This window comes from Myxocyprinus asiaticus, chromosome 2, assembly GCF_019703515.2.
Source record: "Myxocyprinus asiaticus isolate MX2 ecotype Aquarium Trade chromosome 2, UBuf_Myxa_2, whole genome shotgun sequence".
NCBI lineage: Eukaryota > Metazoa > Chordata > Actinopteri > Cypriniformes > Catostomidae > Myxocyprinus > Myxocyprinus asiaticus.
Window position 1 is genome coordinate 47,448,463 of NC_059345.1, and position 16,981 is coordinate 47,465,443.

General features: G+C 38.1%; 2 protein-coding genes across 2 annotated transcripts in view; one reads left to right on the forward strand and one right to left on the reverse strand.

Annotated features, from left to right (window-relative positions):
• The window catches only part of shcbp1 (SHC SH2-domain binding protein 1), a 32,876-nt gene extending 22,460 nt beyond the window's left edge, over positions 1-10,416 (reverse strand). The window contains exons 1-8 of the mRNA XM_051644843.1: positions 9,865-10,416; positions 8,215-8,406; positions 7,976-8,091; positions 7,625-7,833; positions 4,296-4,391; positions 3,371-3,601; positions 2,852-3,029; positions 41-161 (exon numbers count right to left, since the gene is read on the reverse strand). Coding sequence (XP_051500803.1) covers positions 41-161; positions 2,852-3,029; positions 3,371-3,601; positions 4,296-4,391; positions 7,625-7,833; positions 7,976-8,091; positions 8,215-8,406; positions 9,865-10,057 — 1,336 coding nt within the window. The 5' untranslated portion in view covers positions 10,058-10,416. The remainder of the gene's footprint in view (positions 1-40; positions 162-2,851; positions 3,030-3,370; positions 3,602-4,295; positions 4,392-7,624; positions 7,834-7,975; positions 8,092-8,214; positions 8,407-9,864) is intronic.
• Positions 10,417-10,426: 10 nt separating this feature from the next.
• On the forward strand, positions 10,427-15,024 carry pop4 (POP4 homolog, ribonuclease P/MRP subunit). Its single transcript, XM_051645014.1, has 7 exons — positions 10,427-10,522; positions 10,614-10,666; positions 10,818-11,041; positions 11,219-11,296; positions 11,410-11,471; positions 11,587-11,688; positions 14,646-15,024. Exons 1-7 carry the CDS (start codon positions 10,516-10,518, stop codon positions 14,780-14,782), a joined length of 663 nt encoding a protein of 220 aa, XP_051500974.1. The 5' UTR covers positions 10,427-10,515; the 3' UTR covers positions 14,783-15,024.
• Positions 15,025-16,981: the final 1,957 nt, after the last annotated feature.

The following is a 16,981-nucleotide window of genomic DNA, read 5'->3' on the forward strand; positions in this document are numbered from 1 at the left end:
AGAAAGTACTGCTAGTTAATAGTGTGAGTGATATGATTACCTTCAACCTCGATTGAGTCGACAATACTAATGGAGCTGGTAATGCTGTAGAGGCCAGGGCATACTATGACCACATCCCCCTCATAACACGCATTTACTGCAAGCACCGGGTCACTGTGAAACTGGGATCAAAGCACACATAACAAATTAGTTGAACACAAATCATCTTGGTCCAGAAGAAAAAGCAATAAAAATTGAATTTCAAAGTACTAGCCTGATTTGGTCTAAGGCATGATTTTCTGTAAAGCTGCTTTGAAAAGGTGTATTGTGAAAAGCACTATACAAAAATAAAAATGACTTAACTGGAATAACGCATTTAGAGCAAAAACAGTCGGACACACACTTAAAGATTTGTTTACCTAAAACAAATTTTAATTCTGCTGTCATTTACTCACCCTCATGCTGTTACAAAACCATAACTTTGAGAAATTTTGAAGACACAGCTCAATTTTCCATACAATGAAAGTGAATGGTGACTGAGGTTGCCAGTCCTTCACGTTCAGTCCAACATCTTTTGTGTTCCACGGAAGATAGAAAATCATACAGGTTTGGAATGTGAGGGTGATTACAATGACAGAATATTTATTTTTTATTAAAACTATTCCTTTACACTTCTTGGTGCTTGATGCACATGCAGAGAGCTAGATGGTGCTAGGAAGTGTAATAGAGCTTGAAACCATAATTGCCAAGGAGACTGCTGATGTCAATATTTACTGTATAGTGAAAAAGTATAGTCATGTTTTCCATTTAAAATAGTCTAAAAATCATTAAAACAAGATACATCTACTTGAGAAGCAACATATAATATTTATACTTGCTTTAAGAGAATGTATCTTAAGTGTATAAGTTATATGTATTTTTTCACTTGGTTATACTTCTGCGAGTGCAGTAAAGACAAAATATACTTATTTTCAAGATCTATTCTCTAAAAGCAAGTCTAAATATCTCATATGCTGCTTCTCAGGTGAATGCATCTTTTTTTTTTTTTTTTTTTAAAGGATTTTTAGATATTTTAACATTTTTATTTTTAATATTATATTTAACATTCTCAGATAACAATTTTTTCTTCTGCAGTATAGCTGCTAAAATAAATGTACGTTGTTTTAAAAGGAGTTTTAGTTATTTATATTGGAAAACAAGCCAAAACAAAAACAAATCAAAAACGTATTTTGTTGCAGTGTATAATGGGGCGAAGATTAACCTCTCTCACCTTCCTGTTCACTTCAATCCATCTTTAACTCACAAAAAACAAACTCTCTCTTATTAATAAAGCTGCATATTGCCAATTTTCTTCACGATAAGAAATGCACAGTGACATATGATACAATAAGTCGCGAGCCATCACGTTATAATCTAGCTGCAGCAAGCGCACGCACTCGGGCGAGCGCCCCCACAAAAGGGTGTGCATCAGCCGGGTGCAGTTTCAATCTCTCCCCCTTAGATCGGGACACTTTGCGCAACTCTTAGAAGAGACGCTGACCGCACAAAGTGTCATTTTCAGAGTTTATAGTTATTTACATGACCTCCTCCCTTATTATTTGAAATTTAATAAAGCTATAACGCATTACATATAATGCTCAACACGCAGGTTTTGTGGAATTCGCTTATTCCACAACAATTATTCGTATTTTTCTACAATTCCCTCATACTTTGCGATCTACATCACCTGAAGCTTTTTGGAAAGTTTAGAGTGCATCTGTACTGGGACCGGTTTTCCCTCTCTTCTCAATCAGGCGCAAGCTGCAGTGCTGCTATCGCACGCCATCATTAGAGTTTAATGTGATCTCATGTTACGTTAAATGACATCAAATGACTATTCGACAACGAAAATATTTCTGCATTTTTTTTTGTCTAAGTTGTTGCTAAAGTCGACTAATCGTTTCAGCCCTACACATCTGGGGTGGCAAGAGTGTGAGTAATTAATGAGAGAATATTTGGGTGACCTGTTCATTTAAGACAGTGTGTCCCAGTGGATATGAGCAAAGGCATCCGAGCTCACACATCTGCACCATTTTAACGAGTTCTTGAAGGATAAACTGGCTCACAGAACAAGAGAGATCAAACATCAACTAGTGAATGAACACAGCTTTACAAACCACTACAAATCCTGCATTACAACACCTTGACACATTAGTGATCATATCCTCCGAGCAGCTTCTTTCTGCACAAACTACTCTGATTTCAACCCCCTCAATGCAACCTAACGCTCACAAAGAGCCAGTCAGCCAAGACTTTAATATTGCCATCTCAGTGGAAGATGCAAGAAGCTCTTCACAGCACTTCAGATTTTACTGGCAAAATCATTCACTCAGTCCTTCTGGTCATAAAATTATACTAGCGCGCGTGAAATCAATGATTTGATTTTTTTTTTTCCTAAGAGCTCTAAAGCAGCAGGCACTGTCAGGAAGATATTAACCTTTAAGAGGTAAAGCCCAGGAAATTAAAAGGCAGTGGTCAGAGGTAGTGAGAGGCATAAATATCAGCATTTGTGCAGGATTTGTGCTCTACCTTCCTTGTCTGAAACTACTTTTTTTAAATGATCCAAAAGCCTCTATTCAGATTCAGATCTCTGACTAGCTGAAGTGACATTTCCAACTCAAATACCACATTTTGCCTCTCAAATGCCCTGTCATTACTTAAAACCATGATGTTCTCCTATTCCTTCAGACTGTTGATGTCTTGACCTCCTCCCACAATCCCCAATTACAACACTAGTATAGCTGAAAAGTACACAATTACAGACTGCAAGAGTGAGTATAAGGTCTTCTGACCAATGTGCTACTGTGTCATAAAAGGGGGGTGTTACACATACCTGCACTTCAAACTCTTCGTTGGAGTAGTGGGGCATCAGTTTGTCAGTTATCAAGCTTTGAAGCTGGTGAACTGTGGCTGAGGCAGATACCAAGTGGACCACTCTGCCACCGGCAGGACGTAACCCCTTTGCCCTGTATGACTGCTGACCAGAGTTCACCTTGTAGCCCAGAACATACCTGTAATGAACATCCAGGTGGTGTGGGTCAGCAAACCATTGAACTAACAGGCACCCTCATTCAGCAATCACTCACACACAGCGGTGGACAGGCGGAAGAGGAAAGTTTGTCGGATCAAGTCTGATGATTAACTATGGAGCAGTGCGTATCGAACCAGAGGTTTGGAAAACATAAATAAGTCAATAATTCAAAAATCATGAATGGCCAGTAGCAAAATTAATCACATTTATATTGATTACAGTACTCTCCTGATTAAACTGGGTTGGGGAACAGAGGCACGCTGTGGACACATATGTAAATGACAACTTTCCATCAAAAACACACAAAGCATTGATATTAACCTGAGCAGCGGGTTCTCAATAATACGCAGCTTGCGCTTAAGTGCTTCCAGCTGCTCATACATGCACATCCCTTCCACCATGGACACGTTGTCTAGTTCTGACTCAGAGTCGCTGTTCAGGTCACTTCTCAGGCTGGAGAACTCCTGGAATTTCTCTGAGCAGAGCGTCAGCACAGAGTGATACTCAGCTACAAGACCAGCTGGAACACGATCCTCCAGAATATCGTAGTAACTGTGGAAAACACATGGAGGAAGAGTTCAGGGAAGACAGACAAAGCTTAAAAGGTGATGTGTGTAATTTCTGTGCCACTAGCACCACCAAACGGAATTGCAATCTGTTAGTTTGAAAGGCCCGACTGGAGCGGCATAACAGCATTGCTTCAAAAAATGAAAGTGGATGAGTCGTCGGTTGAGACTTAACCAATGAGTCTGGAGCAGGACAACTTGTTTTTCTGAACAGTGGAAGACAGGGGAAGGTTTAAAACTTGTTTGACAATATAAATTTTTCGATTCTGTTTGGTGCCACCACTAGTGGTGCACAAATTACACCCTTCCACTTTAAGAAGAACAGTGATCCAAGAAAGAGAAGAAATGGTGCCATTAGATTTTTATTTAATTTGTCTAACATATTTTCCAATATTAAGAAAGTTTGTGCCAATATAATTTTAAAAGCAGACATTCAAGGTATCAAAAACACAAACATGAATATTGAATAGCTCATTTTATAATGACACTATAATTTACTTGCAAAGTAATTTCCTCTGCATTAACACAAAGCATGCAATGAACTTTATTTCTTGGTACACACTGCCACCTGGTGGTCAGAGCTTCTTTATGATCATCACAGAGTTGCAATAGACCACAATATCTGGACTATTATGAGATCCTGCTTCAGGGAAAAGACAGGACATGCGGAGGACACTTACAGTCGGAGACGAGGTTCCACACACCGAACAAAATAATCAAAGTCATCATCCTCATCTTCCTCATCCCACTTCCTCCAGATATGCTTATAGAAAAACCTGTAGAGATTAGACAGCATGTACAAGGGTGAATGAATAATGGAGACGAGAGATGTGAGAATGACAGAAAATTTTGCTTAACCAGTCTGTTCAGTATAGAGAAGGGCCCCTTAAAAAAAAAAACTTTTTTTTAAAAAACTAAATTAGTATGAAACTCTGTCCATTTGAATTACTGTTTTGGTACTAAAGATGGCTCGCATTATTCCATTCCTTTGATTAGATATTCAAAGTGTCTTTTGGCTACAGTATTGTTTAATACAACAGTTAGCCACAACATTAAAACCACCGACCTACTATTATGTAGGTCCCCCTCGTGCCGCCAAAACAGCGCCAACCAGCATATCAGAATAGCATTCTGAGACGATATTCTTCTCACCACAATTGTCCAGAGCGGTTATCTGAGTTACCGCAGACTTTGTCAGTTCAAACCAGTCTGGCCATTCTCTGTTGACCTCTCTCATCAACAAGGCGTTTCCATCCACAGAACTGCCACTCACTGGATGTTTTTTGTTTTTAGCACCATTCTGAGTAAATTCTAGAGACTGTTGTGCGTGAAAATTCCAGGAGATCAGCAGTTACAGAAATACTCAAACCAGCCCAACTGGCACCAACAATCATCCATGCGATTATCTAATCAGCCAACTGTGTGGCAGCAGTGCAGTGCATAAAATCATTCAGATACGGGTCAGGAGCTTCAGTTAATGTTCACATCAGCCATCAGAATGGGGGAAAAAAAATTTATCTCAGTGATTTGGACTGTGGCATGATTGTTGTTGCCAGATGGGCTGGTTTGAGTATTTCTGTAACTGCTGATCTCACCCACTCCGTAGTCACTAAACAGATCTATCATTGTCAACCTTAGTTTACTTTCGAAGTAACCAAGAGATGGTTGTTCACACACACACACAGACACACACACACACAGACACACACACACACACACACACACACACACACACACACACACAAAAATAGAAAAAAATATCAGTAACTCGAAGGGATAGCTCACCCAAAAATGAAAATTCTCTCATCATTTACACACCCTCATGCCATCCCAGATGTGTATGACTTTCTTTCTACTGCAAACACAAATGAAGATTTCTAAAAGAATATCTCAGTTCTGTAGGTCCATACAATGCAAGTGAATGGAGACCAAAGTTTTGAAGCTCCAAAAAGCACATAAAGGCAGCATAAAAGTAATCCATACGACCATTAATTCATGACCCCCTCTACAGCAGAAAAACATCAATGCCTACTTTACGTCATCGCATCCTTGGCCCCGCTCACTGGTGTTCAGTTTGTTCACAGAGAAAGAGAGCTACAAACATTTCAAGTGGCGAGTATATCCAGAAACAGCACGAGGAGGCTTGTGCATCCTGTGACCACATCATGAGCGCCTGCGCAGTGCGCACGAAAGACAGGCATCAGAGTACGAGCAGCTCATCGGCCAGCGCACGGCTCTGAAGGGCAGCCAGAGAGCTCTGGAGCAGAAGCACCGAGCACTGGAGAGCAAGTCAGGCACTTTACAATCCTCTCTCCCTAACCGCTCCCTTGTGCGCCACTTTGGACCATGTATGTGCATTTTTTTTTTTTCGGCTCATATCAGCACGGATTGCTTGTGAACTAGTCATAATACGATTCAAGCTTTGCATAGGAACTTATTGAAGGATGGGTCAGCTAAAAACACTTTGATGCAAATCGCAAAAAAGTAAACAGTTCAATTCATGAATATTTTAAATGCCATGACTGTTTGATAGTTTATGGTGCGGAGTGTTAAGTTGTCCTTAAGAAGGGCAGTTTAATATATTTGGATGCAATGTATTGGATGTGTGTTGTGAATAAACACTGAAATTTAGTTTTATATTGTTGTGGAGCCTGTTCATTATCTTCCGATTGAGTTTCAAATATGGCTGTATTTGAGGGACTGCACTATGTTAGCCAATCTTAACGGTGGCCGTTTATGTTAAAGTTTTAAGGAGGCACTTATGGAATTACTATGTGATATAAATCGTTACTGTGATATAAAATTATTCATATTGTGATGTAATATTTTAAAGGAACAGTTCTCCCAAAAATGAAAATGTTCTCATTCACTTACCCTGATGCCATCCTAGATGTGTATGACTGTCTTTCTTCAGCAGAACACAAATGAAGATTTGTAGAAGATCGAGCTCTGTCAGGTCCTTATAATGGAAGTTCACAGGTGCCAGCACTTTGCCTGTCCAAAAGTCATATTTAGGCAGCATAAAAGTAATCCACACGGCTTCAGTCGACCAATGAATGTCTTCTGAAGCAAATCGATAAGTTTAAGTAACAAAATAAATCGATAATTAAAAAGTTATTAACTTTTAAAAAGCACTTCCTGCCAGCAGCTGATGCGAAGTGTGATGTAATCTCGTTGGCGAGTTCACGTGAGAATTCAGAAGTGCCGTTTATTCACAACAGAAGAACGAACGACATACGAGAGTTCGGCCATTTCAAACAGCATCAGAGCCCTGGATGGAAGCGCCGATTTAGAGTTAAAAATGTTTCAGTTATCGACTTGTTTTACATAAACGTATTGATTCGCTTCAGAAGACATTCACTGATCAACTGAAGTCGCATGGATTACTTTTATGCTGTCTAAATGTGACTTTTGGACCCTCAAAGTGCTGGCACCCGTGTACTCCCATTATAAAGGACCTGACAGAGCTTCATCATCTTCTAAAAATCTTTACTTTTGTTCTGCTGAAGAAAGACAATAATTTTGAGTGAACTATCCTTTTATCCTATCGACCACCCTTACTTCAAAATATATTTGTTTGTATTCCACAGAAGAAAGAAAGTCATACGAAACTGAGACAGCTTGAGGTTGAGTACCTGATGAGAGAATTATCATTTTTGGGTGAACTCTGTGTAAGATGCACCATCACACAACAGCAGAAGTTTTCAGTTTCCAATGCCAATGTAGAAATACCCAATTCGCAGGTGTGTTTTTCATCCATGATTATTTCGCAACCAAACATATCCGATAATAGGGGGGTTACCGAGATCAAGTGAGTAGTATTTGGATGGGCATGTGATCTCAACATGGCATTCACTCTTATGTAGAATAAAATAGGCTTTCTTGGCCGCTGATATGACAGAACTTGTAATCTCATGTAAGTGAACATCGCTTTTAACAAGTACTGTTCACTTCATTAGGTTTAAATCTTTATGTGGGTCTTAAGAGCACCTTTAATTGGTAAACTAACCCGAGATGTTCCAGGGCCAAAGCAGTCTGATCAAAGTCCCCAGACTCATCATAGACGACAGAGAGGTCCAGAAGTGGCACTTTATGTAGCGTAGCCTCCAGAAGGGCCTTCATGGACTCTTCAGTAAGTTCACAGCCTCTGGTCTCACACTGCATCGGTTGCACCAACTCCACCTTTGCTTTCAGCTCCTTGCAGTCCACATCAACAACCTACAACAATAATTCTCAGCTTTCTAAACGTCCCTTTGTGCAGATCCTTCAGCCATAAGCACTCAATGTTAATGTTTTGACAGTAAATTTTAATTAACTCTATTTTAATTATGCAGTAAGTATTTGCCTTTAAATAACTTACATCAACCAGCACATCAAATACAGAAGTGTGCCATATAGCCTGCCAGTCACATGGCTCTACAACCTTCTCCAGGTACTCAGCAGTGAAGGCCCCTACTTCCGATGTTTTACAATCACCTGTCAAAGATTTCAGTTAAATAAAATGTAAATACACTTTGTAAGTCCTTTTTAAGTCAGATATTGTTGTGAAATGTCTGGCTTGAACACATTCATAAGTGTTTGAAAGGTAGAAGCAGTTACCCAGCATGTAATCTTGATATGCTTTGAATCTCTCGTAGTACAGAAGGTGATCAGTCTGAAAGGTGTCTGGCAGTCCTCCATTTGCAGTTCTCTCTGCTCTCAGTAAATGAGTGCACAACCTCTCATCGCTATTTAGATAATGGGTGCCGCTGTCATCATCGCCGTCATCATCTTCTTCTGTCTGAAATAATTCTAAAAACAAATGGGGGATTCAGATGAAAGCAGTCAAGAAAATGTCCTGGTAATATTTAAAGAAATAGTACACCAAAAAATTTAAAATCTCTCATCTGCTCTGTATGTCCATAAAATGCAAATGAATGGTGACCATTGAACTTATTGATCATGCAGAGAGACTGCAATGACAAGATTTACAGTGAAAAAGGAGTTATATTTTAGTCTGTTATTACCCAAAACCGACTGGATCGCTTCAGAAGACATGGAATAAACAACTGGAGTCGTATGGATTACTTTTATGCTGCCTATGTGCTTTTTGAAGCATAAACGTTTTGGTCACCATTTACTTGCATTGGATGGACCGACAGAAGTGAGATATTCTTCTAAAAATGTTTGTTTGTGTTCTGCAAAAGAAAGTCATACACATCTGGGATGGTATGAGGGTGAGTAAATGATGAGAGAAATTTCATTTTTGGGTGAACTATCACTTTAACCCCACATGAATACTAAAAAATACAAATAATATGAAATTTAATTTTGAATAAAGAAAATGAAGTCTACATTTAGAACCATTAAGATTTTTGGCATTGTGACATTTTCAGGCCACCGCATTTTGCCTTTCAGTTCTTATTGCCTTACATATTACCTTGTTGCTTTCAACAAAAATGAAAGGCAGTACCAAGGGAGCACTACTATGACATTTAAATAATAGTCTTCATCTCTTTTTCCACATTGCGGTAATGAAAATAGGCCTATCATGACTATCACATTGCAGTAGTGAGAATCGAGGTGTAAAATGAGCGTAACTGTCATGACAGTAATGTCACAATATATGGCAATAAAATAGGCTCAGTTTTATTTATACAAAATGCTTATTTGTTTCGTTTTATTTTGGAATAAAAGGACCAGGACATTTTCTTGACAGGTTTTGTGCACAAGTACTGCCTAAATTCAGATGAACACTGTTGAGTAATGTGGCCTACAGCAGTTATTCTCAACCTTTTTCTTTCTGTTGACCAAGACAATATTCGCAGGCCTGCCTCACCCCTGATGTGTAAATATTCTGAGTAAAACTCAGAGGGCATGTGTGGAATGGGATGGAAATTCAGTGCAAAAAAATTATAATAATAATAATACAAAAATAAACTGTTTGAGTGAGAGCGTTTACAAATAAGTAAGAAATATGTGTCAGTTTACATGTTGTAGGCCAACATCTTAAGTTCTAGTATTTTAATACATTTCGATAATTTGAATTTAACTTGTTTATTTAAAATAAGTCATTTTGAGGCCCTTCTGGAGGTTTGCTAAGCCCCCCTGGTTGAGAACCATTGGCCTATACAGAACAACATCCTGGACAACTAAATGTGTTTGGAGACTTTGGACCGCTTTCCATTTTTAAATCAGCAGGGTCAAACAGTCTCTAATGTCAAGAGGTTAACAACACTGGCAATCATAGAGAGCACAAACATGACGAACCTTTAGGAACACAAGTCGGTTTGATCTCATTACAGTTACACTCCGTCTCTCCCGGTCTCTGCTGATCGGCATCATGACGTTGATGAGTGTCTTGAGGATCTTCACTGGTCACTTTGACGACGGTTTCCACGCCGTTTTCACCCTCGGCGTCTCTCATCTCCTCCGGCTTTGAACACACAACCTCCTGAGACATCACTGAAGCTTACAGCTTTAATATATCAACAGTAAACAAGTGAGAGCCTAAATACAGTGCCTTTTAATTACTGAGTTCATCAGTTAACTGACGGTCTCCTCCCTTCAGTTGTATTTTCAAAAGTTGCCCGGGTGGAGCACGAGGGCCCAATAAACTGACGGGGCGGAGCAAACCGACACCCAGCGCTTTATTTAATATATTTTCATGACTTCCATACACAGTCTATGTGTGTGGTGTGATCTATATCATTATAAACAACTCGTGTAAATTCATTCACCTCTTTACATTATTATTATTTGATTGTTTTTCTTTCCGTTGACTGTGGTGAACGATGCCGTGTTCGATTGCTCTGGTCTGATCGATGAATAGCTGATCTGCTCGTCTGTCCTGTGTGCACACACGTGTGTGTTGAAAGCAGCAGTGTTTCCTTAGACAGAGAGGGTCGTGTGTTTTGAGTTATGGAACGTAAGTATGATACGTGGTTGAAATTGAACGCATTCCTGTATCTTTTTGTTTGATTTCTAACACTGTTTTTGGATTGATTTGACTTTCACAGTTATAGTGCAGTCCCCAATCCCATCAGAAGAAAGCGCTATTTTGGGATTTCAGGTGAGTCGTGTTTAATATCATATCATTCTGTTATTTGTTTTAGAAATATGTCCATACAAAAAGAATGGGATCACGCTGCCTTGATTTAGAGAGACTTTACCAAAAGCAGCAATGGAGCTGTATGTCACTCGTGTACTTGTTTCTTTTCTAGTCGCAGCGTAAAAAAGCAGCAACAAATTTCACCAAAGCTTTCCTGAAGAACAGCCTACCCCGGTTGAATGCTGAAGCAATTGAGGATGTGATGCAACACAAGGCCGTGGTGCTGGAATATAAAAGACAGAATAAGAAGGAGGGAAAGAAAAGAAAGGCCAAGGGGCTCAATGCCAAAGAGAGACGACAGCTGAAAGTATTTCAGCTTAAACCTGAACATCAAAAGTATGAATGAGACATTTCATTTAATCTCTCTCCCCCTACAGATGTATTGTATCATGCATTTCACTATATCTGGCAATTAATTAATTATATTACTGAAATCACTCATGCATCTGTCAAAAGACCTTCTTACTGAGCCATAGTGTCATCATTCATCACTGTGTGGTGTTATGTTTGTAGATATGAACTGTTTTTACCTCTGCATGAACTATGGAAACAGTACATTGTGGAACTGTGTGGCGGATTAAAACCAGAAAGGTAAAGATGCATGTTGTAATTGCAATAAGACACTATTATTTGGCTCATAAATAGGATTTCACATCATGTTTGATGTTTTTAATATCCTGCTTGATATATATGTATATATTTAGCAACCCACAGATGATCCAGCAGAAGTTTTTGAAAGCTGATTTCCATGGTGCTATCTTAAAAGGTACCAGATAATTAAAATGGTTGAGCAGTAGGCTAAATCCAGATCTCTGATTTACTGCTCATATTATGATCTTAAAGTATAGTCTCATGTTCTCTTTCATATTTTTTCCTAATAGTAGTCAGATCAAAATGCCCATCGTATGTGGGTCTAACTGGCATCCTGGTACAGGAACTGAAGTACATCTTCAAAATCATCACAAAGGAGGACAAACTAAAAGGTATGGGTCTAAATATAAATAAATAAACCACCCAAAATTATACTTTTTTGTACTGTGCCTGAAATGCTGGAATTCCAGACAAAGGAAAGCAATCTTAGCACTTCTGCTGTTTTACTGTCTACCTCCAAAAACACATAACTGCTTAATTAGGTGTAATAAATAACAGTGTTTATTAAAATCAAAAGTTTTATGTTAACATTAGTTGATGCATTAAACACTAATAATGAACAATACTTTTACAGCATTTATTCAGTAGTGAAAAATATTTTTTTTTATCAGTTACGAATGATTGCTAAATTTAAATCAGCTTTATCGGTTCAAGACCTGGAGACTGTTCTTCATGCCTTTATCACCTCTCGATTGGATTATTGCAATTCCCTTTGGTCTTCCTCAATCCTCTCTTTTCCGTCTTCAATTGGTTCAAAATGCTGCGGCCAGATTTTTGACATCATCTAGAAAATGTGATCATATTACCCCAATCCTGGCCTCTCTGCGCTGGCTTCCTGTTTATTTCAGGTTACAATTAAAAAATTAAATTAAAATACTGTTGTTTGTTTTTAAAGCTCTTAATGACCAGGCCCGTCATATATTAGGGATTTAATACAGCCATACTTGCCTACTAGGCCTTTAAGATCTACTGACAAACTATTATTGCATATTCCCCGGTCATGTTTTATACATAAGGTTGATAGAGCCTTTGCAGTTGCTGCCCCTAGGCTATGGAATCAGCTACCACTTGACATTAGACAAGCTTCATCACTGTCTATTTTTAAATGCAGGCTTAAAACGTGCTTGTATTCTCTAGCGTTTTGCAGTATCAATTGAGATTGTCTTGTCACGTTTTATTGTATGTATTTTAATGTATTTGTTTTATTTTACAGTTTTTATTAATATTTGTTAATGTTCATTTCAACATACACCAATGAGCCAAAACATTATGACCACATAGAGGTGACGTGAATAACGTTGCTCATCTCCTAACAAGGGCACATGTCAAAGTCTGAGTAGATTAGATGGTAACCGAACAATCAGTTCTCGTAGTCAACGTGTTGAATGCAGGAGAAATGGGCAGGAGTAAAGACTTGAGCGACTTTGACAAGGGCTAGATTGTTATGGCCAGACAACTGGGTCAGAGCATCTCTGAAGTGGCAAGGCTTGTGGGGTGCTTCCGTGAACAGTGGTCCAAGGAGAGACAAACCACAGACCGGCGACAGAGTTTTGGGTGCCCAAGGCTCATCAATGAGCAAGGGCAACAAAGACTATCCCGTCTGGTCTGAACCAACAGAAGGTCTGCTGTGGCACAAGTCATAGAAAATTGTAACGATGGTTACTGGAGGGATGTGTCACAACACACAGTGCATCGCACCCTGCTGTGTATGGGGCTGCGTAGCTGCAGACCGGTCAGAGTGCCCATGATTACCCCTGTCCACCGTCGAATGCGCCTACAATGGGCATGCGAGTGTCGGAACTGGACCTCGCATGCCCATTGCGTGCCCATTGTAGGTGCTGCACACATTGTTCGGGAATGGTTTGAGGAACATGATGTAGAGTTCAAGGTGTTGCTCAGGCCTCAATTCCTGGGGCTGGTTGCATAAACATAGCCATTAACTTAAGACTTTGTCTAAAAATTAGTCTGACTAGCCAAAGATGCCATAGAAAGCCTATTGCATAAAATAAACTCACAGTTGTCTTTAGTAAGACAGTCTAATTTGCATTGCATTGTGGGAAAAGTAAGACACTGAACAGCTTTAAAGAAAATGGCTGACAGTGGACACTCAATACCGTTTTCATTCGCTGAAAATATGTGCTTCAAAATTGATTCTAATGAACAAATTTAGTGCTTTTAACCCAAATAATAAAAAAAACATGACATTTTGTGACCATCATTGAAGTCAAAGTCTTCTGCAAACTTTTAACTCAAGCCCCCTCTGGCTCAGCTAACAGTTATTTTCCATGACAACATAGAATGTAATCAAAAGTTAGCCTAGGTGTGTGCTGTCTTAAATTAGGCTGAACTAAGTTTTTATGCAACTGACTGAAAAAATTAAGACCAACATTTTAGATGACTTACTAGTAAGACTAGTTTAAAACAGTTTTATGCAACCGGCCCCACATCTCAATCCGATTGAGCATCTGTAGGATGTGCTTGACCTACAAGTTTGATCCACGGTGGCTCCATGTCACAACTTACAGGACTTGAAGGATGTACTGCCGATGTCTTGGTGTTAGATACCACAGGACACCTTCAGGGGTCCATGCCTCGGCAGGTGGGCATGTTTTGGCGGCATGCGGAGGACCAAAAGCATATTAGGCAGGTGGTCATAGAGTTTTGGCTCATCAGTGTATAGTAATACATTTTTTTAAAATCAAAAGTTAACATTAGTTTATGCACTATTAACTAACATGAACTAACTATGAGCAATAGTATTTTTATTAACTAACATTAACAAAGATTAATTAATGCTGTAAAAAATATATTGTTAATTGTTTGTTCATGATACCTAATGCATTAACTAATGTTAATGAATGTAACCTTATTGTAAAGTGTTACCACATCTTTTATACAAGATTGTAGGTCAAGATGCTTTTTTTTAAAAAAAAAAAACACAAAAATAACAATAGTTTAAAAATTAAGACTCAAGAGTTTCATAAAGATGCCAAACCAGTCTTCTGTCCACTAGAGGGAGGTGGAGCCTGTGAGCAAAAAAGCCTTACAAAACGAATGAGTTTTTCCTCTGTATTTTATGCATTGTAGTGTGATGGAGTTTTCCTGTTTTTCTTTTTACATGTAAACATATGATAGAAAGCTGTTATATCCTCATTAATGTTATGCGTCAACAGAGATTGTGCATAAGTATATTTAATTCTGAAACGGTGTTTTTCTTCTTAAATATTGTAGAAATATGTAATACGTTATGTCCCTCTGAATGCTTGCTTGATTTTCTTCCTCTCTTCAGGTATACCTAAGAGGAACAGTGTGTTCAGTGTGGAAATTGGTGACTTTGTAACTCACATCTATGGCAGCAAGTTTGAACTGCGTTCCAGTGAGCGGTCGGCAAAGAAATTCAAAGTAAAAGGAACTATTGACTTGTAGTGGAAAGTCATTAACATCATTTGTAACGCTTGGTACTGAACATTTTGAAGCGAAGACAACCAATCCACATTTCTTCATTCTTTCATTATGGATGCCTGTTTTTGCATATACCATTTTTTGACAACATAACTTTTTATGTGACTGAGGAAACACCAGTCCTTGTTCTTCCTTTATGTTGGAATGCCTTTTATTTGGCTGAAACTACAGTCCTAGCTGGACATTAAAGACAATTTTGCCTTTTATTTTTAGATTGTCCACTAGAAGAAGACCATAATTAAATTATTTGTTTAAAAAGATTTAATCTTCACCTCTGTTATTATTTTCCCCCACTTGGTCTCTTTTATTATCCAAGGTCGTTATGGAATACTATATATATATATATATATATATATATATATGTATGTATGGTTCATTAATTTTCGTCTGTCCATAGGTTCCCATAAACACTTTCATTATGACCTCATTCTGTCAACAAAGGTGTACTGAAAAGCAAATATCACTTCTATAAGAACTGCTTTAAATCTCTTATAAACAATGCTAATGTCAGACTGCGTGACAGTAGATTCAATACATTTAAACAATGTTTTAAATGCATATTTACGTTGAAAAATTATTTTCAATAATGTGAGATGTTCAGGTAGGTCATACAATTTAAATACAAAATAAAGTACTATAAGAGTAATACTTTCTCCAGCATACTAAAATGAGCACTGTAGACAAGATTTCCAGTTCAAAGTATAGTGAGGGGAATTAGTATAGTATATTTCAGTTTGGTGGTTTTCATTGGAATACATTGTGTAATTTTGTGTCTTTATATATAAACAAGGAAATGTGTTTCTTCTCAGAGAAACTTGGCATGATATTTGGTCTGTGTTTTTCCCCCATCATGAGACTTGTCTACACCCCTTGTAATAATGTCATGGAATTTCCTTCTTCCTAGAAAGGGAAGACTATAGTTTTGGCAAGTCATTTAGGACATTTACTTTGTGCATGGCATGAGTCATTTTTCCAACAATTGTTTACAGACAGATCGTTTCACTTTTAAGTGACTATATGACAATTCCAGTGGGTCAGAAGTTTACATACATTAAGTTAACTGTGCCTTTATGCAACTTGGAAAATTCGAGAAAATTATGTCAAGCCTTTAGGCAGTTAGCCAATTGGAGGTGTACATGTGGATGTATTTTAAGGCCTACCTTTAAACTCAGTGCCTCTTTGCTTAACATGGGAAAATCAAAAGAAGTCAGCCAAGACCTCACATTCTTAAAATAGTGATCCTAACTGACCTAAGACAGGGAATGTTTTCTACAATTAAATGTCAGGAATTGAGTTTAAATGCATTTGGCTAAGGTGTATGTAAACTTCTGACTTCAACTGTAAATATATTAAATATAGGTCATTTAATATTTAGTACTGAGATCTTATTAGAGTTCAGCAGCACTGTTTGAGTAAACTTAGAAGAATCTACTGGTTATTAAGTACTGAAATAAGACAACAATGAACATCACTCTTGCGAATAAAGTCCATTCACACCAGAATCATGAAGTGTCATTTCAGAGAAAAGAGGTGTGTTACATTTAATACCTTCTCCTTTTTTGTCTTCTCCTCTGAGGTCACTGTAGTGTGATGTGCACTTCCTCTAAATCAGATTAAAAAAATAAAGTCTCCGGCAATGAGTCTGTGTATTAAATGCATATGCCTTGCACATATGCCAAGCCAGTTGCTTTTTCGGGTATTAAAAAAAATATTGTTTGACTCGTTGTACCACCCTTTACTGGCTGTCTATTCAAGCATTTTGAAGGGCAGTGTTCTGCTGTTGTTTTTGATAGTATTATTTCATAAATCGGATAAAGATTTTCACCAATCTGACACCCATATTGTTTATCTACAGGTAAACAACTTCAAATATAATCTTTGCTGTAGTTTACGCCAGCCCAATTCTTTGCACAGCTTGCATTTTGTAAAGCTACATGATTTTATTATGTGCGTGATCGATTTGAAAATGTAATTTGTCTGTACTTACGTTCATCTTTTTACAAGAAAACAATGGAATGGTAAAAATCTGAACAGTAATGACAATCACATTTTTGTGTTTACAAACATGATCACTCAAACGCACGTTGCATTTATGCTTAAATCATTTGTATTAGTGTCACCTGAAGGCTTGAACAGGGATGTGGAATATAAATTGAATTGGGA